Below are 24,408 nucleotides of genomic sequence, written 5' to 3' on the forward strand. Positions count from 1 at the left end.
ATTTTCTCACAGTTCTGGAAGCTAAAAGTACAAGCTCAAGATGCAGGCAGGGCTGGTTTCTAGTGAAACCTGGCTCATGGGTGGCTATCAGTCTTATCTGATAGAGTACCCACCCCTCCTTTATGACCTCATTTAACCTTAATTACCTCTTAGGGCTCTATCTCCTTATACAGTCACATTGTGGGTTAGTACTTAAACATAGGCATTTTTGAGGGACCCAATCCAATCCATAACAGAGGCCTAGCCTAGAACAGGAGTCTGGAGACCACTCCAGGTAAGTGATATCAAAACAGGTCAGCAGCATCAGTGTAGAGCAGTTCCTCGGGCTGAAACAGTAACTAGAGAGTACAGTCAATTGACAAATCTTTCCTACTCCCTCCAGGCTTGTGCCAATGTTGTCATGAAGCTCTGAGATGACACGGGGCTGTATCCTGAAGAGAGGATATGTTTGACGTGGGCTAAGTTTTAATTTGGTTCACATATACAAACAGGGAAATATACACTAGAACTTTTTATCAGGAGTCATGTCACATCAGAAATAGTCTCACATTTTTCCAGACCCCAGCTAACTATGGAAATGCAAATAAAAAGTAAGGATACCGAGCTGGGCGTGGTGGCTCACGTCTGTAATCCCAGCACTTTGGGAGGCTGAGGCGAGCAGATCACAAGTTCAGGAGTTCGAGACCAGCCTGGCCAATATGATGAAACCCCATCTCTATTAAAAATAGAAAAATTAGCAGGGTGTGGTGGCATGTGCCTGCAGTCCCAGCTACTCGGGAGGCTGTGGCAGAAGAATTGCTTGAACCCGGGAGATGGAGGTTGCAGTGAGCTGAGATTGTGCCACTGCACTCCAGCCTGGGCGGCAGAGCCAGACGCCGTCTCAAAAAAAAAAAAAAAAAGGATACCGTAGGCAGAGTATGAATACATTAACTTCATACTCCTCTCTTACCAGCTTCTAGCCACTTCTGTATTTTATGGTGCTGCCTATTTATAGTCTTATGACTATTTTTTTAAGTGAGAACCATGCTATTTGCCTTTAGAAATAATTGTTCACCAAAAAATTCCCCCACAGTTCCTTCACACGGGTAAACAAAGTGCAAAAGGAAACCAAGGTTTGACACTTGGGCTTGAAAAAATTTTAAAAAGTAATATAAAATGGGTTAGATTCTGGGAGTCAAAACCATTTGGGGAAACTACAAGGGCTAATTCCAGGTGTTGGGTAGGAAATGTACAAAGTTAAGCTTGTGTTATCAAAGCAAGAAAGCATTCAAGGACTAATAGGGATACATGAAAGACACAGATGGCTTAATGTGGCTTCCACTGGCCACATTTGGGACAATTTGAGCATCAACAAGAATTATGATGTTAAAGGAGTATATAATATTGAATTTAAAAAAAACCTTAAATCAATAACTTTAAAAACACCTTGATTCCCATAGTGAAGCAAACACTAAAATGGAGGTGTGGAAAGAATGCCAGTTAATAAACATAAAAGGCATGATACTATTACGGAATCATTTATAACTCCTAATGTAACAACAGATTCCGTGAAGGACTGTATCAAGGAGTTGGGGAACAGGGTATTCTTATGGACTTAAGGTATAATCCACAGATTGCTTACCAATTCCTAAGAGGAAAATGTACTATTAGAATGAAGAGATGTAGCCACCACCTTTACCAAGTGATGAAATTTAGCATTACTAATATAACTGAGTTATGTGTCCCCGTGAGTTGGTAACATCTCTTAGGTAGTATTGCAAAAGTGCTCAAACTGAATCTAATCATGCGGGAAACAAAATCTGACAAATCCAGAATGAGAGAGATTCTACAAGACAACTGGCCTAGGCTCATCACAACATGTAATGATTTAATTTAAAAAGGAGGGTGAAGGAGGCTGATCTGGATTAAAAGAGACAATAACTAATTATAGCTTATGAGTTGAAAAAATAAAACTGCTATAGAAATAATTTTGGGGACAATGGGGAAATTTGAATATGAACTGTATAATAAATGATTTTATGGACTTACTAATTTTCTTAGGTTTGATCATGTATTGCGGTTACACAGGAAAATGTTCTTATTCTTAGAACATGCATGCTAACATATTTGGGGGTGAAAAATCTGCAACTTACTTTCAAAGAATTCAGCAAAAATCATTGGGTGGGGCTGTGAATGTGGAGAGAAGAGACGGAGAGAAATCAAACCTGGCAAAATGTTAACAATGAGCTGAAGGACGGCTAAACGAAAGCTTATTGTACTATTTTTAAAACTTTTCTGTAGCTATAAGCCGTTTTTTCTGAGGAAGTCGAGGAGGGCGAATATCTTTCTGGATAAGGCCAGAGCAAATGCACGCAAGAGCTGAGAAAAGATTGGAAAACGCCTCTCAAAATAACAGTCCCGCCCTTCCCGGGACTCTTCCCTATAGGCTGTTCAAGTCACGTGGCGACTGTGACCCCGCCCACAGCTCCCAGAGGCCTGCGCGTGCGGTCTGCAGTTCGACCGCTTCCTCTTGGCGGGTGGGCTGCAGCTATGGAGGGCGAGCCTCCACCTGTGGAGGAGCGGCGGCGGCTGCAGGAGGAGCTGAACGAGTTCGTGGAGAGCTGCTGCCGGACGCTGGAGGAGGTGACGGCGTCCCTGGGCTGGGACCTAGATAGTCTGGATCCCGGGGAAGAGGAGGCGGCGGAGGTGAGGGGCGCGGCCGCGGGGCCCTTTCGGGGACTATCGGCCCGGGGTCTTCTCTGGAAGAAGGGAGGTCCGCACTGGCAGCCGCGGAGGGAAGGGCGAGGAGTCCTCGTCCGTGTGCAGAGCCGCGATGGGCGCCTGGGACCCGTGGGGCGCCGCGGGCCCTGGAGCAACCCTGACGTCCCTGGGTCCCGGGCTGGAGCGCGCGAGGGACTCCCGAAGGCTCCACATCGACCTCCAGTGCGGCGCTCCTCCCGCGCAACTTCGAGTTTAAAGAAAACCGGGGGCCGGGCGCGGTGGCGCACGCCTGTAATCCTAGCACTTTGAGAGGCCAAGGTGGGAGGATCCCTTGAGCCCAGGAGTTCCAGACTAGCCTGGGCAACATGGTGAAACCTCTTCTCTACCAAAAGTACAAAAATTAGCCGGGTGTGGTGGTGTGAGCCTGTGGCCCCAGCTATTTGGGAGGCTGGGGTGGGAGGATCGCTTGAGCCCAGGAGGTCGAGGCTGCAGTGAGCCGAGATCGCTCCACTGCATTCCAGCCTGGGCGACCGAGCAAGACCCTGTCTCAAAAAACAAACAAACAAAATCCAGGAAGATGTGTTGAGTGAGGAGGGAATGGCAGATTTGGTATTTATTTAGAAAATAAGTGAATGTGTCTCAGAGCGCTGCAGAGGGATTGGCGGTTTGCATTGTCATCTGTCATACGGATTCCGCAGTTGCACCAGATTCGGTGTCAGGAGAGCTGGGAGTTTGCCAGTTCGCCTTTCTATGCCTTAAAATTGGACACTTCTGACTGGGACAGCACCAATTCTAGGATTATTAAAGGTTGTCACCAAGAGATGGTAACTGGCAACTCCTGTGGACATTAGAATTGCTTTTTTAAAAATGTAGGCAAGTGTATTTAGAGTGAACATTCGTGATTTTTGTTTTTTTGTGGGGTATTTTCGGTGGAATGAGAGGAAGGGAAGTGCTCCAATGTGGGGTAGTTCATTATCTTTACTATTACTTCTGGGTTTACCATGCTGTGATAATTTCTCCTGGGTTTAAGTTACATGACTGATTCCTCAGAGACATTTAAAATATATTTGATTTCTGTATATACCATTCATTATTTATTGTATTAAAAGCACAGAAGAAATTTAAAAATCTTTAATATTCATTTAGAGGGGTATTTGAAGCTGGGAATTCCATTGAGTGGGGCTTACCAGACCCTTCCATACATTGTTTACTCAGCATTGCGGTAACATTGGATTCCTTGTATTAACGTTTAAATAGCACTTTGTTTGCCACTTACATTACTTCATTTAATACTCAAAATAACCCTATGAGGTAGGTATCTTTGGCCACATTTTATAGACGAGGAAAGGAACACAGAGGTGATAATTTGTCGAAGGATACACTGCTAGTAAATGGCAGTTAGGATTTCCGCCGGTGTTTTAGTACTGAAATTTACTGAACAACAGTTACAGTTCCTAGTCCTCACAGAGCTTATTGTCTGGTGGTGATGAGGGGGAATGGATAACTGAACCATTTTATCATGGGTCTGTGATGGGTGGGGTTGGAATTGCTATAGTACAGTTTATTGTAGGCGGTGGTGGACAAAGTGGTGGCCAACAAAGGCTTCCTGGACAAAGTGAATTCTAAGCTGATAAATAAAAGTGAGTTGGCTTGGCTAGGGGGTTGGCGGGTGCGGGGAAGAAGCATCAACAGCATGTGTAGAAGTTCAGAGACAGGGAGTGACCAGATCGGGAAGCCTCAAGTAGTTAAGGATAGCTAGAGCATAGGGTGTAGAGTTAGAGTAGAATGATGATGGTGGGTAGAGGTCAGATCTTAAAGGTCCTTGTCAGCCATATTAGAAAGTCTAGATTTTTTTGTTTGTTTGTTTTAATGAAGGCAGTGGGGAGGTATGGAATTATTTTAAGCCAGGGCATATTATAATCACATTTACCTTTTAATAAAATAATAGCATACATTTATTGAATGCTTGCTATGTACCAGGCCCTATTTGAATTCCTTTATGTGTATAAACTTTGGTATACTTTTTTAAATCTTCACAATCACTTTGTGAGAGAGGTCCTGCTATTATTTTTATTTTATATAGTAGAAAATGAGGCAAAGAGAGATTAAGTACCTCACCCAGTTTCATGCAGCCAGTAAGTGGCAGAGCTGGAATTCAAACCAGCTACAGGATGGAAACTGAAGGGGAGGGCAGCAAGACTGGAAGCAGAGAGAGAGAGCAAGAGTGAGAGAGAGCGAGCGAGCGTAGTCAGGAGATGGTGTTGTATTCCAGGAGAGAGTTGATGATACCCTGAGTTGGGGAAGTGGCAGTGGGGATGGAGGATGTTGAGGGATTTTCAGAAATATTTAGGAGTTAAATTGGCAGGACTAGGTGATTGATTGGATGTGGGTGATGAGGGAGAAGAAGTAGTTTCTTGCTTGAGCAAGGGGGACCTTTCACTGAAATAGAAAAGTACAAAAGGAATAGATTTGAGGGTTGGGAGATGATGAATATAATTAATTTATTTTTGTTTGTGTTGAACTTTTAGTGTCTTTAATATACGGTACTGGAGAGAAACAAGGTTTAAAGATCTAAATTTTGGGAGTCCTCACTGTATAGTGAGAGTTGTAGCTTTGAGATCTTTCAGTAAGCATATATTAAACAGCAAAAGGTCAGTGGTTATATTAATACTTACATGAAAACCAACATCTAAAGGGGGACAAATAGAGCAAGGAAGACAGATATTTAGGATATTTAGAGGAGACCAAGTAGAAGAAGCCAGAGAGGTAGAAAGAACATGAGGGGTGTGTCAGAATCACAGATGGACAATTGGAGTGTGACCTTCCAAGAGTTCAGATAAAACAAGACAGTGACATGTTTTTGGCTTTAGTAACAAGGTTACTAGTGACCTATTGACTGGTTTCAGTGGGGTGATGGTGGCAATGAGTGAGGAATCGTTATAGGTGAGGTGAGGTTGTTTAGACAGTGAGTGTAAATACACCTTTCAAAGAGTTAGGCTTTGAAGGAGTGGAGAGAGGACAGGGGCATTTAGGGAGTTAGGGGTTGAAAGAGTTTTATTTTTCTTTAATACACAACTACATGGGGGTTGAGAGAGGCCTGTAGAAGAGGATGCACTATACAGTGCTGGTACATAATTAAATGGTAAACATTTAATGGTAATTATTTATTTAAATATTATGTACCTATTTTCTTTGTTTCTGTTTGATTTTTATAGGATGAAGTTGTGATATGTCCATACGATTCCAATCATCACATGCCTAAATCATCTTTGGCAAAGCACATGGCATCTTGTAGATTGAGGAAAATGGGCTATACCAAAGAAGAAGAGGTACCATATATTTACTATATTATATATACATATATGTCATGCATTTTACACATTAATTCACAATTTTTGGAAGTTACAATGTGAGGTTCACTGACAAAATAATAGCCCTTACTTGAAGGGTTGGTTGGTACTTGCCTAATTGCACAAATTATTGTGAGAAATAATTAAGTGATACTAATCTATTGTTTAGGTCAAGTCTTAAAATAGTCAATTATCTGATACTTAAGAACAGTAAGATTCTTTTTTTTCAGGATGAAATGTATAATCCTGAGTTTTTCTATGAAAATGTGAAGATACCTTCGATTACTTTGAGTAAGTATTAAGTTATTATAATTTAAAAATATCTTAGTGTAGATATTGATTTTTCATTTTTGCATTATGAAAAGAATGGATTGTTTAAGCATGCTTATGACAAGGACATTTAGTACCTTAAGAGAATGTAGAATTAATTAATGTACAAGGCAACTAATTCACATAATCTGAAGTTTAGAGACCAGGCTTGTATTAATAGGCAGTGAAAACCTTACAAAGCTTTGTATAGTAGAGCAGACACCTTCTTTCTCAGTTACAACAAAAATTTGAGCATGTGACACAGATTGAAGGGTGAGACTGAAGATGGACATGTGTTCCAGGGATTCACAGCATATATAGAGGTTAAAGTCTTGGGCTCTGGAAAAAGAATGTCCTGATTCAACTCCTGTTTTTATCATGAAAGATGTGACTTTCAGCGAGGTAATTAACCTGTTTGTTGCCTAAATTTCTTTATAAAATGGAGATGGTTATAATAGCACTTTGCGAAGATTAAGTGATATATATATATAATATTCTTAGAATAGTGTCAGGCACTTAGCTGGAGTCAGCTAGAGGGTCACAGAGTTGTGACCATTACAGCACAGGCTTCAAGAATGTTAGCTATTATTGGTCAGTAAAATTTGTCGCTGCTACTGCTGCGTGCCTAATTATAGGCATGAACTGCTTGAAGTCTGATTACTTACTGGGCTGTAGATAAATCTGAAAGGATTCTGTGTTCAGATTTCATAGACAGGGATGTGGATGTTTCTTAAGATTCTGGAAGGTTTGTCCACGTGCCCAAAGGGCTTGGATCAGAAACCAGTTAATAATTTAATTGTGGTCACTGATGATTCATATTGCATTTATGGATTTTTTTTTTTTTTTGACAGATAAGGACTCACAATTCCAGATAATTAAACAAGCTAGAACTGCAGTTGGGAAAGACAGTGATTGTTATAATCAAAGTAAGTGGCATTACAGTTTAAGTGAATTAAAGAATGAAATTATTATTTTTCTCATAAGCATGTTACTAATTTTCTTCAAGAAAAACCTGTGAAAACTGTTACATGGGAAAGGTAAAGTTTTACATTTAACATTGGGCTAATTTGCTTCGTTTCAACTTCATTTGTTAGATATTTCCTGTTGAGATACACCAGAGTCTCACTAAGACACTATCTTAGCTAGGGGTTCATCCTTTGGAATTACCTGGCGATTTATGGGTGAGATTGTCTTGTGGCTAATTAAAAAAATTATTATTTAGTAAATACAGATGGTCCCAACTTAATGATGATTTAATTTAGGATTTTTTCAATTTTATGGTGTTGTGAAAACAATACACAATCACAAGGTTTTAGACTTTAAGTACTAGTGATTCTTTTATCAGACGCTGGGCTGCATTTTCAACTTAACGGTATTTTCAGTTTATGATGGGTTTGTCGGGATGTAACCCCATGTAAGTCAAGGAACATCTATAAATGCCACTGAGTGAGGCTCTTTTACTCTTGAGATTTCCTCTCTTTAGAGTGTTGAAATGCAGTGTAAAGAAAAGGCTTAGGCTAAAAGAGATTAGTCTCCACAGCTACCCTCAGATTGCTTGCTACCCAGTAAGTGAGTTGGTTTGAGGTGATGAATGCTTGGGATCCCCTTCTCAGAAAAAAAGTACAAACACAAAAGTTTTGCATATAATTTCAGAGGATTCATATTAATAGATCCTTTCATGCCCAGCTTTAGAGCTGGGTTAAAGAGTTTCTCCCTGGGAACCTCAGCAGAGAGTAGGTTAGAAGTTTTAAGCATAAGCTTTTAGGAAATTGAAAGAAAACTTAATCCATCAAAAACATAGACATAGGCCAGACACGGTGGCTCATGCCTGTCATCCCAGCACTTTGGGAGGCCGAGGCGGGTGGATCATCTGAGGTCAGAAGTTCAAGACCACCCTGGCCAACATGGCGAAACCCTGTCTTTACTAAAAAATGCAAAAATTAGCCGGGCATGGTGGCAAGCACCTGTAATCCCAGCTACTCAGGAGACCGAGGCAGGAAGAATTGCTTGAACCCAGGAGGTGGAGGTTTCATTGAGCCAAGATTGCGCCATTGCACTCCAGCCTGGGCAACAGAGCGAGACTCCATCTCAAAAAAAAAAAAAACACATAGACAAACGAGTTAATAAAAGTTTAAATTTCTAATGAATGTAGATATGACATCTAGCCAAAACCTGAACAGCTTCTCTTGTAAGGATTTCTGCATTGTCTTCTTTGAACCTTCTGTAGGTAGCTTTCTCTGGACAACTTACCTTTTTTTCCTCATTCTTTTTTCTAGCTGAATTATATTTACCAGGCTGTAGTCATGGTTGGTTTTCTCCCTCATTGAAATTGAGGATCTTTACCAAATACTGTTCTAAGCCAGTATCTGGACTTGATTTCTCAGAGTTGCGCTGTGGCTTCAGAAGAAAGACCATCTTATTCTTAGTTGTCTATATTACATGGGTTCTCTACAACAGCCAGAAGCACATTTCTTGTATTTTTTGTTTTGAGGTTCCCACTTTTGTCCCTGTCAGGGAAATTCCAGGTTTTTTTCTTTGAGGGAGACAGTTGACTCTCATTTTATTTATTCGGAGAGATTACTGAGCTATGACTAGTCAAGCCTTTTTTGGCCTCTGCTATTGGTTCTACTCATATCCCCTGGTAGTGTACCCATAAAAAAGTTGAGGTTTTTGGTTTTTGAAAGGGTTAATAATACTTAAAGGACTTTATTTGAGTCTTAAGTGGTTAGATTACTGAATTTTAGAGTTGAAAGAGAACTTGGAGATCATCTAATCCAGTGTCTGCATTTTACAGATAAGAAAAACTCTGTCTGATAGAGACATGATAAAGTTCTAGTGTGTTTGTTCTAAAGGTTCTCCGTGTTTTTATTTTTTAAAAGGTTATTTTTTTAAAGCTCTTTTTTTTTTTTTTTTTTTTTTTTTTTTTTTTGAGACGGAGTCTCGCTCTGTCGCCCAGGCTGGAGTGCAGTGGCGCGATCTCGGCTCACTGCAAGCTCCGCCTCCCGGGTTCACGCCATTCTCCTGCCTCAGCCTCCCGAGTAGCTGGGACTACAGGCGCCCGCCACCACGCCCGGCTAATTTTTTGTATTTTTAGTAGAGACGGGGTTTCACCGTGTTAGCCAGGATGGTCTCGATCTCCTGACCTCGTGATCCGCCCGCCTCGGCCTCCCAAAGTGCTGGGATTACAGGCGTGAGCCACCGCGCCCGGCCTAAAGCTCTTTTATGAATTACATTTCTCTTTCACAACAAACTTGTGATAAGTTGAACGATATTTTCCCCTCCATAATAGGTGAAGAAACAGGCACACAAAAGTGAAGTAACTCACCTCTGCTAGATAATAGCAAAGTGGATCCAGAACTAAGTTCTGAATTTTGACACAAACTCTGAACTGAGTTGTTTGATTTTCTGTTAGAAACCCTACATTTAGTAAAATTTGTGGACCAGGATTCTAGATATTGCTCAAATTTATTTATGATGTCTTTCATGATTAAGTGGAAGAATATCACAAACTTCATATCTCTGCATATTAATCATGACTATCAGTGCTGTTCATTGTTTATTCTGCTTTGTGTAAACCTGTTTTAAAGAAATAAAAGTAGCTGCTTGGCCATGTATTAATGATGATAACTGAGTTTTTGTTTCCTTATCTGTAATACAAAACTCTCATAGAGTTGTTGAGAGGAACAGAGATAATGGATGCTAAACAAGCCCTAGCTCCAAAAATTGGTAGCTTCTATGGTCTAAGTGAAAATTAATATACAGAAAGTAATATTAAGATAATGAAATGGATGAGTTTTATATATATGAGTCATTTTGAAAATGTTCTGCTTTTTAATTTTTATAATGGTAATAAGGGAGATTTGGACATTGAGCTTAGTTCTTTTCAAAAGCAAAGAATTACTTTGAATGAATAGTTAAGAGGAACTATTATATTATTTTGATAATTAAGAGGAACTTTAATTTTGAATTCTTACACTATCTTAAATTAAGATTTAATTGTTAACCGTAACCTTTTTTTTTTTTTTTTTTTTGAGGCGGAATCTTGCTCTCTCGCCCAGGCTGGAGTTTAGTGGCACAATCTCGACTCACTGCAAGCGCTGCCACCTGGGTTCACGCCATTCTTCTGCCTCAGGTCCCGAGTAGCTGGGACTACAGGCACCTGCCACCACGCCTGGCTAATTTTCTTGTATTTTTTTAGTAGAGACGGGGTTTCACCGTGTTAGCCACAATGGTCTCGATCTCCTGACCTTGTGATCTGCCCACCTTGGCCTCCCAAAGTGCTGGGATTACAGGCGGGAGCCACCGCGCCTGGCCAACGGTAACTTTATATGATCTTCAACCTTCTTTAGAAATTTTTTTTGGCCACGTGTGGTGGCTCCCGCTTGTAATCCCAGCACTTTGGGAGGCCCAGGTGGGCAGATCACCTGAGGCCAGGAGTTCAAGACCAGCCTGGCCAACATGGTGAAACCCTGTCTCTACTAAAAATACAAAAATTAGCCAGGCGCTATGGTGCGTGCCTGTAATCCCAGCTACTCGGGAGGCTGAGGCAGGAGAATCACTTGAACCTGGGAGATGGAGGTTGCAGTGAGCCAAGATGGCGCCACTGCACTCCAGTCTGGGCGACAGAGTGAGACTCTGTCTCAAAAAAAGAAAAAAAAAATTTGTTTTATATCCTCTGTAGAGTTATGCAATTTCTCAACAGATTATTTTTGTGGCTCACTTATGTCTTAGACATTTTAAGATCTTTTCCCTCAGGACAGGACTTTCTTTAAATATCTTATTGATGTATTTACTTATAAGGGAGAATGACTAACATGAAAAATTTTACATTTCTCCATCTAATTCGTATTTTGTTTGTTACACACTACAGTGTAAGTTTTTTGACAAGGTTTTATATGTATGTTTTCATTTCATCTGTCATGTCAGGCCTAAACTCAGTGTACAGAATTCTCAATCTTAAACTTTATGAAAGCTCATACAGCTATTCAATCTATATACTTATTTTCAGATATAGTTACTTCGGTTAATTTTTTAACCAAGATATTTCAATCATAAACAATCATTTTATGTTTAGTGGTTTATCTTTTTCTTTCAATATTAAATATTCAGGTTGTATACTTCAGTATTGTGAAGTGTGTTTGAGTCATGGCCATGATATGAAGATCAGTGTACTATCAAAGAAACTTAAAAAGACAGGATAGGATGGGCTTTAGATCCAGTCTGTTCCTATCACTTGTGAGACTTTGGGCAAGTCATGTTACTTCTATGACACTTAATTTCTTTATCTGTAACGTTAAGGAATTGACTCTGAATGAATTCTCCCTAAAATTCTGAATTTGTATCTTTGTGACAACACCTACTAGTACTATTTAATGTTGAATGTTATATGTTTAAGATCCCCTTTGATGACAAAAGTAACAAGAATGAGAATTGGCATTATTAAAACAATAGATTAGAGTTTCAATTTGGGGTGACGAAAAAGTTCTAGAGATGGATAGAGGTTGCACAACAATGTGAATGCACTTCATGTCTCTGAACAGTACACTGAAAAAATGGTTAGAATGTTAAATTTTATGTTATATATATTTCGCCACAAAAAACCTGCAAAAACAGGCAGCCAAAGGGTCTTCGAGTTATTATAATTACAGCACATTCATATGTACCTTTAAATCATTTAGAAACATGCATTTTGAAAATTTACATTTTATGTAAATGTAAGTTTATTTAAGTATGTTTATCCTTTTTGTTGTCAGAAATATCTATGTTCCGAATGAATTGAATGCAGTTTGTTGCTTAACCTTTCCTGTACTTTTTCTTTTTCAGTAATTGGGGTGAGTATAAAGAGGAATTAGGAACCTGAATGTACTCCTTATTTAAAGATATGCAGTATCCTTTTTGCAAATGATATCCTTTTAAAAGTATCACTCAAATTTCTAAACTTTATCTTAATACCTGTCACATATTATAGTCTTGAATTGGAATTTTGGTTGAATTACAAGGAATTTAAGTATCAGTCTTCATCATAAAGAAATTTAAGATGAATAAATTGAAGAAAAGGCTAAAATAATTTAAGAAGGAAATTATATTTCTTTGTTTAAAAATAACAGGCAAAGGTTTATATGGAGCTTGTTTGTAATACATCATTATTTTCTAATCTGTGTTTTTCTCCCAAATTTTTATAGCCTATATTCAAAGGAATTAGGCTTATCAAAGCTGTTTTTATAACTTTGTATTATGAAATGCCTACTATAATTAGAATAAAATTGATTGACTTGAAAGGGAACCCTTTTTTCCCCATTAATTCAAAACCCTTTGACGAGTAAAAATGGCCATATATTGTTATGTATAGCCGTGTTAAACCATGGCCTCAGATTCACTGCAGCTCTCCTCTTAATATGTAGACAAGTAGTACCTCTTTTTTGTTGTAATGCTTAGTTCATAGTATGCTCTTATTTGAATTCTTTTTGCCTCTACCTAGGAACTTAATGAGGTTAGACTTTATCAAATATAAGTATCTGGAAAGAGCTACTGATTTTATGTTGTTCTATGAACCAGTTACTACTTTAGAATAAGTTAGCAAACAATAAAAGGATTCCTTTAGTAGCTCATGTTCTTTGTTTGCATTAGTGAGTAATGAAGTCTAGAAAGAATTGTTTTAAATTGCTTTTTTTACAGTTCCAATCATTTTTTTATTTGAGAAAATTTGAATCTCAAAACAAAAATTTTCTTCAATGTTTAATACATCATATCAAGGTATTGTATTTACTTTTTTTCACTAATGAGCAGATTTTAGAAAATTCTGTAACTACCGGGGGGCACTGCTATTAACTTTTTTCAATTAATTTGGTTAAGCCACTATGCTTCCTCCTCAGGAAATTAAAATGAGTTTAATTTAATCTGTGCTTTCCTGGCGTGAGGAGGTGTGGGATTTCTGCTACTTAATTATTTTGTGGCCCCTAGCTCTAAGTCCTTGCACAAGTGGGATATATTTTGAATATTGACCATCTAGCTTGATGTCTCATTCAAAAAGATATTTTTTACACAGTTTTTAATATTTCCATAGTTTATTTTCAAAGGGACTGTAATGGCATATTACTTATTAAAAGCATTTTTTCCCCCAACTTTGATGGGGAAAAGCATATCAACAGATACCTACTTTTGTAGATGGCTATAAAAATTGTTACCCAAAAGGCTTTCTTAGAGCAAATTGTCTCTTATGATTATTCCTGCCTGCCTCCATGGGATCTGTCTTTATATTGTTGGAGAGAATAGCAAACATCCATAATACATTTTTTTCTTTGTGGATGTAACATTCAGGATAGAATTGTTTGTCATTTATTGCTTAGATTGATATTTTGTATACTTAGGGATTATGGAAAAAGTTTGTGTTAATATTGCATTATTAAAGCACATGTTTAAAGATAATTATTAGATTTTAAGTTCACAATGCTTCATGTATTGTTTATTCTTGTGATTTTATTTTTACTTTAGGAATTTATTCTTCATTGCCTGTTGAAGTTCCTCTGAATCACAAACGGTTTGTTTGTGATCTAACTCAAGCTGATCGTCTTGCCCTCTATGATTTCGTAGTTGAGGAGACAAAGAAAAAGCGCTCTGATTCTCAAATTATTGAAAATGACAGCGATCTCTTTGTAGACTTGGCTGCCAAAATCAATCAAGGTTTGAGATGCACATCATAGCTTTACATTTCTTCATTATCATTTTATTCTGTGAGTGTTATTAAGATGATTTAATTCTTGGGCCACTTTGAGTTAGAGTAAAATGGTTTTGTATCATTTAATATTGACATGAAGTTGGCCCTCTGTGTCTGTGGGTTCCATATCCATCAATTTGACCAACGGTGGATTGAAAATATTTGGAAAAAATAAAAGTGTGTGGTTGCCTCTGTACTATACATGTAGAGACTTTTTATTCTTGTCATAATTCCATAAACAATATATTAACAACTATTCATGCAGCATTTACATCGTATCAGGTTTTTGGTGTTTTTTTTTTGTTGTTTTTTTGAGACTGAGTCTTACTCTGTCACCCGGGCTGGAATGCAGTAGCGCGATCTCAGTTCGTTGCAATCTCCGCCTCCCAAGCTCAAGCAATTCTCGTGCCTCAGCCTCCTGAGTAGCTGGGATTACAGACATGTGCCACCACGCCTGGCTACTTTTTGTATTTTTAGTAGAGATGGGGTTTTGCTACGCTGGCCAGGCTGGTCCCAAACTCCTGGCCTCAAGTGATCCTCCTGTCTTGGCCTCCCAAAGTGCTGGGATTACAGCGTGAGCCACTGTACCCGGCCTGTATTAGGTATTGAAAGTAATTTAGAGATGACTTCAAGTGTACTGGAGGGTGTGTGTAGGTTATATACAAATACTACACCATTTTGTATCAGAGACTTGAGCATCCATGGATTTTGATACCCTTGGGGGATCCTGAACAAATTCTCCATGGATACTGAGGGATATTTACTCAGTACCTGAGGTTTTACTCTGACTTTTACATTAAATGTACCTTCTTTCTGTAAAAATATTACAACTGTGCTGTTACTTTAATCTATGTACCTAAGCACTCTTATGTTCAACTAATGGCTGGAGAGAAGAAATGACATAAAACTTAGCCCGTGTATATAAATAATATACAATTTTTAGAATGTTTTTATGTGCTACTTTGAAACAAGTTGAAATATAGGATTGTGATGTATTTATTTGATAATTCATAGAATTTAAAAGCTTTGAAGGATATAATACTTTTATTTTATTCTTTCATTAGATAATAGTCGAAAAAGTCCAAAATCCTACCTTGAAATCCTGGCAGAAGTACGAGATTATAAAAGAAGACGCCAGTCCTATAGAGCCAAGAATGTTCACATAACCAAGAAATCATATACTGAGGTAAGTTTTACATAATCTTTGTTGATAAGAATTTCCCTTAGGTAATTTTCTAAATCTGTTCTATGAATTTCCACAATTCTCTGGAAATTTTCTGAAAGTGTCTTCAGGGTGGCCACACCTGATTTGTATCTGTTCCATCACTTCTAGATCCACCCTTTAGCAAGCAAAGGCTTTCATAGTACAAGAACCTTATATAAAACAATTGTACAATCTTAAAAGATATCTCCTTGTGAGAAAGTAGTAGTGTATCATGGTAAGAGCATGAGTTTGGGCTTTAGGTAGACCATACCTTGACTTTTGATTCTGCTGTTTCTCATTGGCTCTTTGACTTGAGCAAGTTATTTGAGCTTTTTAGATTGAATGTTTTCTTTTCATAATAATAATAATATAATCTTTGCAGGGTTGTTATGAGAATTGACTGACAGAATGTATGCAAACACAAATTTCTTCATGAATATTAGCTATTATCTTTTTTGGCAGAAAGCATGTTTTTATGTACTCTAGTAAATATTTGGACTTAAGAAATGTCTTGATATACATTATTTATGTATTAGTCTCTTGGTGTATGTCTAGACTTATTTTCAGATGCCATTTAATGGCTCGTTAGAGTTGATGAATTTTTTTGGTATGTGAATTACCTTGCCCAGACTCTACAAATAATTTCCTCATTGATTCCCTAGTTGTTCCCATATTATTTCTTACTTCTCTCTGATTTAAAAGACCTTCCGTAATCTGGCCTCCTTTTCCCAAGCATTTCTTTTGCTTTAGTCAAGCATGTCTCTTAAACTATATCTGATTGCATATAATTATTCTTACCTCCATGCCCTATTACCTGTTACTTTCTTACCTGAAATGCTCTGTTTTTGCCATTTTAAATCTTGTTGAGTTTAAGGGCCACCATTTCCATGAGGTGCTAGTTGACTAATCTATCACTAGTTTATTGTACTAATACTCTGTACCACACAGCTTAGCTCTAAATTTTATGCTGTTCTTTTTACAGTTAAAATCTGTGTTTTAGACTTACCTTAGCAAGTAGAGACCTGGGTCCCTGTCATACTACCTTGGTGATTCTCATAGTCCCTAAGATACTTGGCTCATCAGTTATTTCTTCTCTCGTCTCATAACCCTTGTAATCAAGCTTAAATGTTGCTGCTAGCATTCTTTACGGTTTTATAGTTGATATTTTATTGTGGAAATATTCAAACATATACTAAAGTGGATAGCATCGTCTAAGGAACCCTTATGTACCCATCACCCGGCTTCAAAAATTGAAATAAAAGATTGGCAAGGGCTTCATAGAGAACAGCATTTGAGGGAAAGGGAGAAGCAAGGAGGAATAAAGGAATGTCTGCTTATTGACTCTTTCCTATGCGGTGGAGCCTGAGCTAGGTGGATTCTGTGCAAATAGCAGGCTTCAAGGCGCTTATGTAGAGCTGCTAACAGGGAGGCTTGTAGGCCTGCGAGGGAAGTGCGAGAGCTGGAACTTGAGATAGGTGTGTGTGACTCCTGTCACTCCGCTAGGTTGGACCTTGGCATATCTTAGGTTTTCCATGGGAGAATATAGTGGAGGAGGAGAAGTGGTGGATAAGGATTTTCCGGGTGGAAGAACTAGCATTCTGAAAAGCAGATAAAAGTATAGGAGTTTTTCAGAGACTCATTAGTAACCCAGGGTGGCTAGAGCTTAGGGCTTCTCCGTTGAGAGATGAGGCTAAGTTCTATCTTATGTAGGAAAATCCTGGAGGGCTCTGAAGGCTTCATTAAGGAGTTTGGATATTGTTCGATTTTACTTTGAGAGCCATTGAAAGTTTCTTTAAGGTGGGGAGAAATGCAGTCAGGCCTGAATGAATAGTGTTTCTGAGATTGCCCCGTGTCCCCTATACCTTTTTTCTGAAAACATTTTCTATTTAATCATGAGGGAAGTGTAAACTCCTATTTTAGTTTTGTCTTTGCCTCTGCAGTGACTAACCCTGTGCTTGGTGGCATGGGTAAATAGGAAAGGAAAAACTTTCAAGTGGTTTTTACCTATTTGAAAGTTTCTTTATAGAGTCATTCAGAAAGTATCTGTGAAGTGACTGTATGTTTCATATTTTGTCTTATTAAGTCATATGATTAAGTCAAGATGACTTAATTATAAGGTTTTAAAAAAATCATTTGTAAATAAGCTCTAATAGAGAGATAAATTACGAAACTAAAAATCGTACCAAGAACTCCCATATTGCCTTTACCCAGATCACCCATTGTTAGCATTTTGCCACATAGCTTCTCATTGGCACTCTCTCTCTCTCTCTCTCTCTCTGCACATTTTTCACTCTCTCGATCTCGATCTGTACATATTTTTTTCCCCTGAATTCTTTAAGGGTTAAATTACATACCTCATAACCCTTTATCCCCAGTATGTATTTCCTAAGAACAGAGATATTTTCTCACATAAAGGTAGTACAGTTATAGCAACTTCAAATTTAATATTGCTGTAAAACTTTTATCTACTATTCATATTCCAGTTTGACCATTGCCTTTTCTGTGTTCTCTAAACTGCACAAGTCCCACAGTCCATTATGTCATAGCACTTAGTAAATATTTGATTGTTAGCACTGATTTTTCTAGTGTTACAGTCTTAATTTTTTGAGCAGTTTTCTTACCTGAAGTTCGGTGCTTACCTCTCCCAAGGTGATTCGAGATGTGATAAATGTGCACATGGAAGAACTCAGCAATCATTGGCAAGAAGAGCAAGAGAAGGCAGAGGATGATGCCGAAAAGTACGTCATTATCTTTATTGGTGAAAATACTCTCTCTTTGATAACAGATAACAATTAACTTATAATTGTTAAATTTTAGCATTTCCAAAACCCTTGATAGCACACAGTAAACTCATGAAAATGCTTTTTGTTTTTCGTTGTCAGTGCCCAGGGTTATTGTACCAGAGTTGTTCTGACATTACCCTTTGACAGTTTTCAGGGGATAGCCATATTAGTGAAATATTTAAATAGCAAAACATACTAACATTTATGCCTAGTATTCCATTATGGGAACACCAAGCATGTGGGAGTTATTTATGTCCTACTGCTCAAGGTCATCGCCAAGGTCTCATTGCAAAAATTAAAAAAATGGCAACCTCAGGCATAAATGGGTTAAGAGCTGTGTTTATCTGTCCTTTTATATGGGTTATAGGATTGTGCATATTTAGAACATACCTACCATTGGTTTGATATAGAATATTACACTTTAGACTGGTGTGTCTATGTGTGTATACTGGAGACCAGTGGTAACACAGACTGATTAACATTCTTTTCTATGTTTTAGGAATGAAGAAAGGCGATCAGCTTCAGTAGATTCACGGCAGTCTGGTGGAAGCTATTTGGATGCTGAGTGTTCACGACATAGAAGGGATAGGAGTAGAAGCCCACATAAAAGAAAAAGAAATAAAGATAAGGATAAAAACTGTGAGTCGAGAAGAAGGAAAGAGAGGTGGGTCTAACCCTGCATCATCCAACGTTGAATTCTGTACTTTTTAAAAATAGAACAGGTTCTTCTGTTGTAGACCATGCTGAGAAAATAGATTTTAAGAATAAGCTGAAGTAAGGAGAGTAAACAATTGACAATGATTCTTAACATTCATTATAGTTCAGTTCAAATAACCACCACTCTAGTGACATAGATCTCTACATGTGTGATTGGATGTTTTTTTCCCTTTTTTATCTCTTACTTGCTTGCTTCCTAAACAGGACATATGAAAGTATTGTCTAGGCAGGACATTAACTGTTAAACACGGTTTTCCTAGATCCCTTTCTTCTGCTCATTCCTTCCTTCCTCTTTCTCTTATTCTTTCTTTCTTTTTCCTGCTAATTCCTCAAATAAGGGTATGTAGGGTCAGAGAGAACATCTAAATTTTGACAGTCAATTTTGCCTTTGTTAGTAAAATTTTGATAGCTTGAGAGATGTGAATTAATACCGAATTAGTAAATGTAAATCATTTGAGGTCTATTTCTGTAGTCCAGCTGCTTACAAGGCATGTACCTGGATCTCAAGTTCATCAGGTCTAGAACTAAACTTACCTTTTTCTCAATCTGCTCCTCTTTCCCCAGCATTACTGTCCTGGTTAAAGAGATGACTCTCATCTATTAACCTAAGCCAGAAATCAAGGAGTCATTTTAGATACTTCCTTCCACTCCTTATCATCTGGTCAGTTCCTAATGAAATGATGGTCATTTTCCTAATTTTTCTACTTGTCTCTAAATTTACTGCATATGATTCCATTCCCTTGTATACTGCTAGAGTGAATAGTCACCTCATAGAACTCTTCCGTGGCGGTCTGGCATGGTGGCTCATGCCTATAATCCCTACACTGTGGGAGGCTGAGGCAGGTGATCACTTGAGCTCAGGAGCTCAAGGCCAGCCCGGGCAACCTGGCAAAACCTCGTCTCTACAAAGAATACAAAGATTAGCCGGGTGTGGTGGTGCATACCTGTGGTCCTAGCCACTTGCGGGGCTGAAGCAGGAAGATTGCTTGAGCCTGAGAGATTGAGGCTGCAGTGAGCCGTGTTCTCACCCCTGCACTCCAGCCTGGGCAACAAAGTGAGACCCTGTCTCAAAAAAAGTGAGAACTCTTCAGTGGCAAAATTCACATTCTTTTGAATGGCTCTCAAGACTTCTGGGATCCTGGCTCCTACCTACTTCTTGTAGTTTGCTACTACGCCATGAAATGCATAACTTGTGCTCTAGCCAGCCTGAGTTACTTAGAGTTCCTCATCCACACTGTGCCACATCTATGCCTTTCCACTTTTGTGTTCTGCTGCCCACCTCTTTTTAAAAGCCTACTTGGTAAACTCCTCCTCATCCTTTAAGACCCATCTCAGCCATTTCCTGAAGCCTTTTTCTCACTTGTTCAAGCAGAGCTGATCATCTTTTCCATTTTGTTGCCACCCTACCTAGCTTATAGTTGTTCTTGAGCTTAATAGTTATTATTATCGCTGCTAGACTGTGAGCTCCATGAAGGCAAGGTCTGTATCTTACTTAGTTTTATACACAAAGTACTTTCAAATATTAGGCTCTCAAATAATATCCTGTCTCTCCAGGGCCACTGGTAATCAGGAATTAAAGCTTATTGTATTGGTTTGGTAATTTTGTTCATCTTACTATCATTCAGTTAATTAGGTTTAAAGCCACCTATGACTTAGTCCTTTTCTTATACAAATGAAATATTTGCTTAGTAATCCTTTTTGATTCATATGCTGTTTTATAATAACTATAGTGCTTCTTCTACTTAAGTAATTTTTGACATCTCTAATCAATCCCTGTTGACTTAAATACATTAGAAGTCCTCAAAATCTAAACATTAAATAGTTTTTATTTAAAGAAGATAAACTGGATATAAGTAAGAAATACTTCTCAACAGGCTAATCTTTGATATCCAACCCTGGGGTGGACTGAATTATAGGGATTTGGTTTATCTGACGTAAACCAGAACAAGTAAAACATTCATTTCGAATTAAAGTGTTTTTTTTTTTTTTAAGAGTATGTATGAAAAATGCATTATTAAAACTAAGAGACAGGCCGGGCGTGGTGGCTCATGCCTGTAATCCCAGCACTTTGGGAGGCCAAGGCGGGTGGATCACCTGAGGTCAGGAGTTCGAGACCAGCCTGGTCAACATGGTGAAACCCTGTCTCTACTAAAAATACAAAAAATAGCCAGATGTGGTGGTTCGTGCCTGAAATCCAGCTGCTTGGGAGGCTGAGGCAGTAATCGCTTGAATCCGGGAGGCGGAGGTTGCAGTGAGCCGAGATCGTGCCATTTGCGCTCCAGCCTGGGCAACAAGAGTGAAACTCCATCTCAAAAAAACAGAAACAAACAAATAAAAAAACTAAGAGACGAAACTGAAATAGGAATAATCAAAGTGATTTTTTTTTAAATTACGCTTTGAAATTCTGCTTTAAAATTAACTTTGAGTATACGTAAATGATAGATAACCAGAAAATTCTTTTCAAATAGAATGTTAAGGTAGCATATTACTGTTGAAAGTGGTGTATTACTGTTGAATTATTTTAAAGCTCTGATATTAAAATGTCCATCATTTATAACCATTTTTTTTATACCTCTTTTATTTCAGGGATGGGGAAAGACACCATAGTCATAAAAGAAGAAAGCAAAAAATATAAATGAAGTACTTGTACCTATATTAATTATGCTTATGCCATGATAACCAATATACAGATATATTAATTGGAATTCCTTTGCATAGGAGAATGTTTTTATGATCTGTTTAGTGCTTATTATTTTCCAGTAAATATGCTTCAAACCATGAGTACACTATTAGGCCCTACAACTTTGTTTTCCTTATATTTTATTAGATGATTTGCTTCCTATAACTGATCTTGTTTTGTTCGTTTTGCTAATATATGTATCTCAAAATTCTTTAAGTCAATATTTATCATATGTAAATTAAACATGAATACATTCTCATCTTATAACTACATCTTATAAATAAGGCTAATAACCCTTAGAACACCACCTGCGGTTCTGTCCTCACCCCAGTGGCGACTACTGTTTACCACTACACTGGTGAATTGTAGTAGGGAAAAACAATCTAAATATTGAAGAGGAATGGCCTAATTAAAATATGATGTAGTCATAGGATAGATTATTGTATTGGAGTTAAAAGAAATAATCTAGATCCATATTAACCTGGATTGGTCTCAAAAACATAATGCTCAGTGAAAATAGCAAGTTGTAGAAAGTTATATACAAATTATATATATGTACAAAACAATACTATGCATTCTCTATGGCTATATAATGTACGTAAGTCTATTTTTAAAGGTTCAGAAGAATCCATACCAAAGTTCTAACAGCGAGTAGGAGGTATAGATGAGAGATTAGGGGTGCAAGTCAGGATTGGGAGGGTGGTCAGAGGGAACTTTAGCTTTATCCATAACACATTAATTTTTTTAAAAAATAAGGTCTTAATGTTTCATTTAATTTAAAATATACTGTCATGTTGTGTTTTGTAAATCAACTGAATTGAGGTACTATTTACTTAGATTTATTGCACCCTTTTTAAGTGTGTATTTTATTGGGTTTTGACAGATTCATACCTCTGTGCAGCCACTATCACGATCAAGATACAAATATTTTCATTGCCCCCAAAATTCTCATACCCCCTTTCCCAATCAATTACTCTACCCCTAGCCCTAGGCAGCCACAGATTTGCTTTTGGTTACCACTGATTAGATCTATCCATTGTAGAATTCATGTAAATAGAATACTGTAGTATGTACTCTGCCTTCTTCCTCTCTGCAGATTTTTGAGATTGATCCCTGTGTGTCAGTTGTGCATTTTTTTTGTTGCTGAGTAGTATGTTCTATCGTATGTCAGATCATTCACGTGAGACTTTGGCATGAAATGTTAAGCATCCGACGTCTAAATAGCAATATTTTGAATACTGGAAACTCAGGTTAAAGATTTTGTTTCCAAGTAGAAATGAAATCTTATTATTTTAATAAGTAGCTGACAATGACAGAAAGATTGGATTTGGATCAGATTGGCTGTTAGGCTTCAGGTATGGGAAACAGCTCTCAGATTTATAAATTGGAAATCACCAGGTTACTTGCCAATATATAGTCATATTGCTGCCATTGTACTTAATTTCTAAATATATAAAATCCACATTTAAAAATTATAAAAGCAAGGACTTGGGAGTGACTGATGAATCATGAAATTGCTGCTTTTATAGATCAAGACTACTTGAATCATCAGGAATTTCATATTTTTCATATTGTGTGACAACTTATAATTTTGTTTTAAATTGTGATTTCATTGATTTTACTAACTGGAAGGAAGAAGAGTAAAATTGGCATATTTAGGTTTTTTGTAGAAGAAAGATACAAGTGAAAATTAGGAGTGGATTGGAGAAATTGGGGGAAAATAGAAGAGTACGGAGAAAGGAAGAGATTGAAAATGTTACCAGAGTTCTTTAAAGCTCACATTTTATAGTATCACTGCTACAAACTATTTAATAAAATGTGGCATCGGGTGAAAAGAGGCATTTGTTTGATCCTTGAACGAATTAATCTTACATACTTCCCTGTTTGTGTTTTGAACCTTTCACTGGATATGAGCTACTTGAGAGCAGGGTTTATACCTTCCTCAGTGTGACCCCTGTGCCTGCAACCTCATAGTTGTTAATCTGTAATTTTAAATTTTGACAAAAGCATTTTCACAGCCCTGTCACATAAGATCTAGTTTTTATTTCTAGAGTGCTGCTATGAATAATTACTATAGCTGCTGTCCATCTTGCCCATCCATTAAGGTACCTTCTCACAAACATTTCTAATCTACTGGCTGGAGTGCAGTGGCGCAGTCTGTAGCTCACTGCAGCCTTAAACTCCTAGGCTCAGGCGATCCTCTTGCCCTGGCCTCCCATGTAGCTGCAACTATAGGTGTGTGCCACTACACCTGGCTAATTTTTTTAGTTTTTTAGAGATGGAGTCTTGCTATGTTGCCTAGGCTGGTCTTGAACTCCTGGGCTCAGATGATCCTCCTGTCCTCAGCCTCCCAAAATGCTGGGAGCCACCAGGCACCAGGTGTGATCTACCACACCTGTCTAAAAAGTATGTATTTTTAAATTTTTTTGTAGAGACAGGATCTCACTATGTTCTCCAGCTGGTCTCAAGCTCCTGGCCTCAGCCTCCTAAAGTGCTGGGATTACAAGTGTGAGCCACTGTGCCTAGTCACTTTAATTGAGATATTGGCAAGTCAACTGCCATGCAGAGCCCAGGGCACTGGTTATATTCAGTAAGAAACTGAACTCAGCACTCAGAATTTTAAATTAAATCAATGATCTTCAAGTATTTGCCACTTTCAAGTACAGCTAATTGGATAATCTCAAACCCTTTCGTGAAAATTCATTGTCAAATGGTAAATTTGAGATAAAATATCTTAAATGCATTGAGAATATTTTCTAATTACCTGTGTATGCTACAGTACAGACATTAATTCTATAAACATGTTCATAGGTCTTCCCCCTCGCCCCGCCCGTCTTCTAAGGGCATTTTCTGTTTCCTTTTAGTGAGTTCATGAATGTTTAACGGTTCTGGTGCAAAGCTTTCTTGCATTCTGAGCATAAAAATAATAAAACCCACTTATATTTGCTTGA

At 38.0% G+C, this 24,408-nt stretch overlaps 1 protein-coding gene across 2 annotated transcripts; it reads left to right on the top strand.

The window, feature by feature from the left end:
- The first annotated feature begins 144 nt into the window (after positions 1-144).
- On the top strand, positions 145-24,408 carry SNRNP48 (small nuclear ribonucleoprotein U11/U12 subunit 48). 2 transcript variants are annotated; one of them, XM_001165716.7, is made up of 10 exons: positions 145-274; positions 2,426-2,685; positions 5,916-6,029; positions 6,281-6,341; positions 7,211-7,285; positions 13,851-14,039; positions 15,138-15,259; positions 17,927-18,015; positions 18,560-18,724; positions 21,364-24,408. In XM_001165716.7, exons 2-10 carry the CDS (start codon positions 2,530-2,532, stop codon positions 21,410-21,412), a joined length of 1,020 nt encoding a protein of 339 aa, XP_001165716.3. In that variant the 5' UTR covers positions 145-274; positions 2,426-2,529; the 3' UTR covers positions 21,413-24,408. The 2 variants fall into 2 exon arrangements, with proteins under 2 accessions (XP_001165716.3, XP_054542589.1); XM_054686614.2 differs by having other exon boundaries at positions 176-274; positions 2,281-2,685.

This window comes from Pan troglodytes, chromosome 5, assembly GCF_028858775.2.
Source record: "Pan troglodytes isolate AG18354 chromosome 5, NHGRI_mPanTro3-v2.0_pri, whole genome shotgun sequence".
Classification (NCBI taxonomy): Eukaryota; Metazoa; Chordata; class Mammalia; order Primates; family Hominidae; genus Pan; species Pan troglodytes.

Excerpts from the sequence above, each read along its gene's own strand:
- SNRNP48 (XM_001165716.7), top strand. The coding sequence starts at position 2,530 with ATGGAGGGCGAGCCTCCACCTGTGGAGGAGCGGCGGCGGCTGCAGGAG. Across the intron at positions 6,030-6,280 it reads GCTATACCAAAGAAGAAGAG|GATGAAATGTATAATCCTGA; the intron begins GTACCATATATT and ends CTTTTTTTTCAG. Across the intron at positions 7,286-13,850 it reads CAGTGATTGTTATAATCAAA|GAATTTATTCTTCATTGCCT; the intron begins GTAAGTGGCATT and ends TTTTTACTTTAG.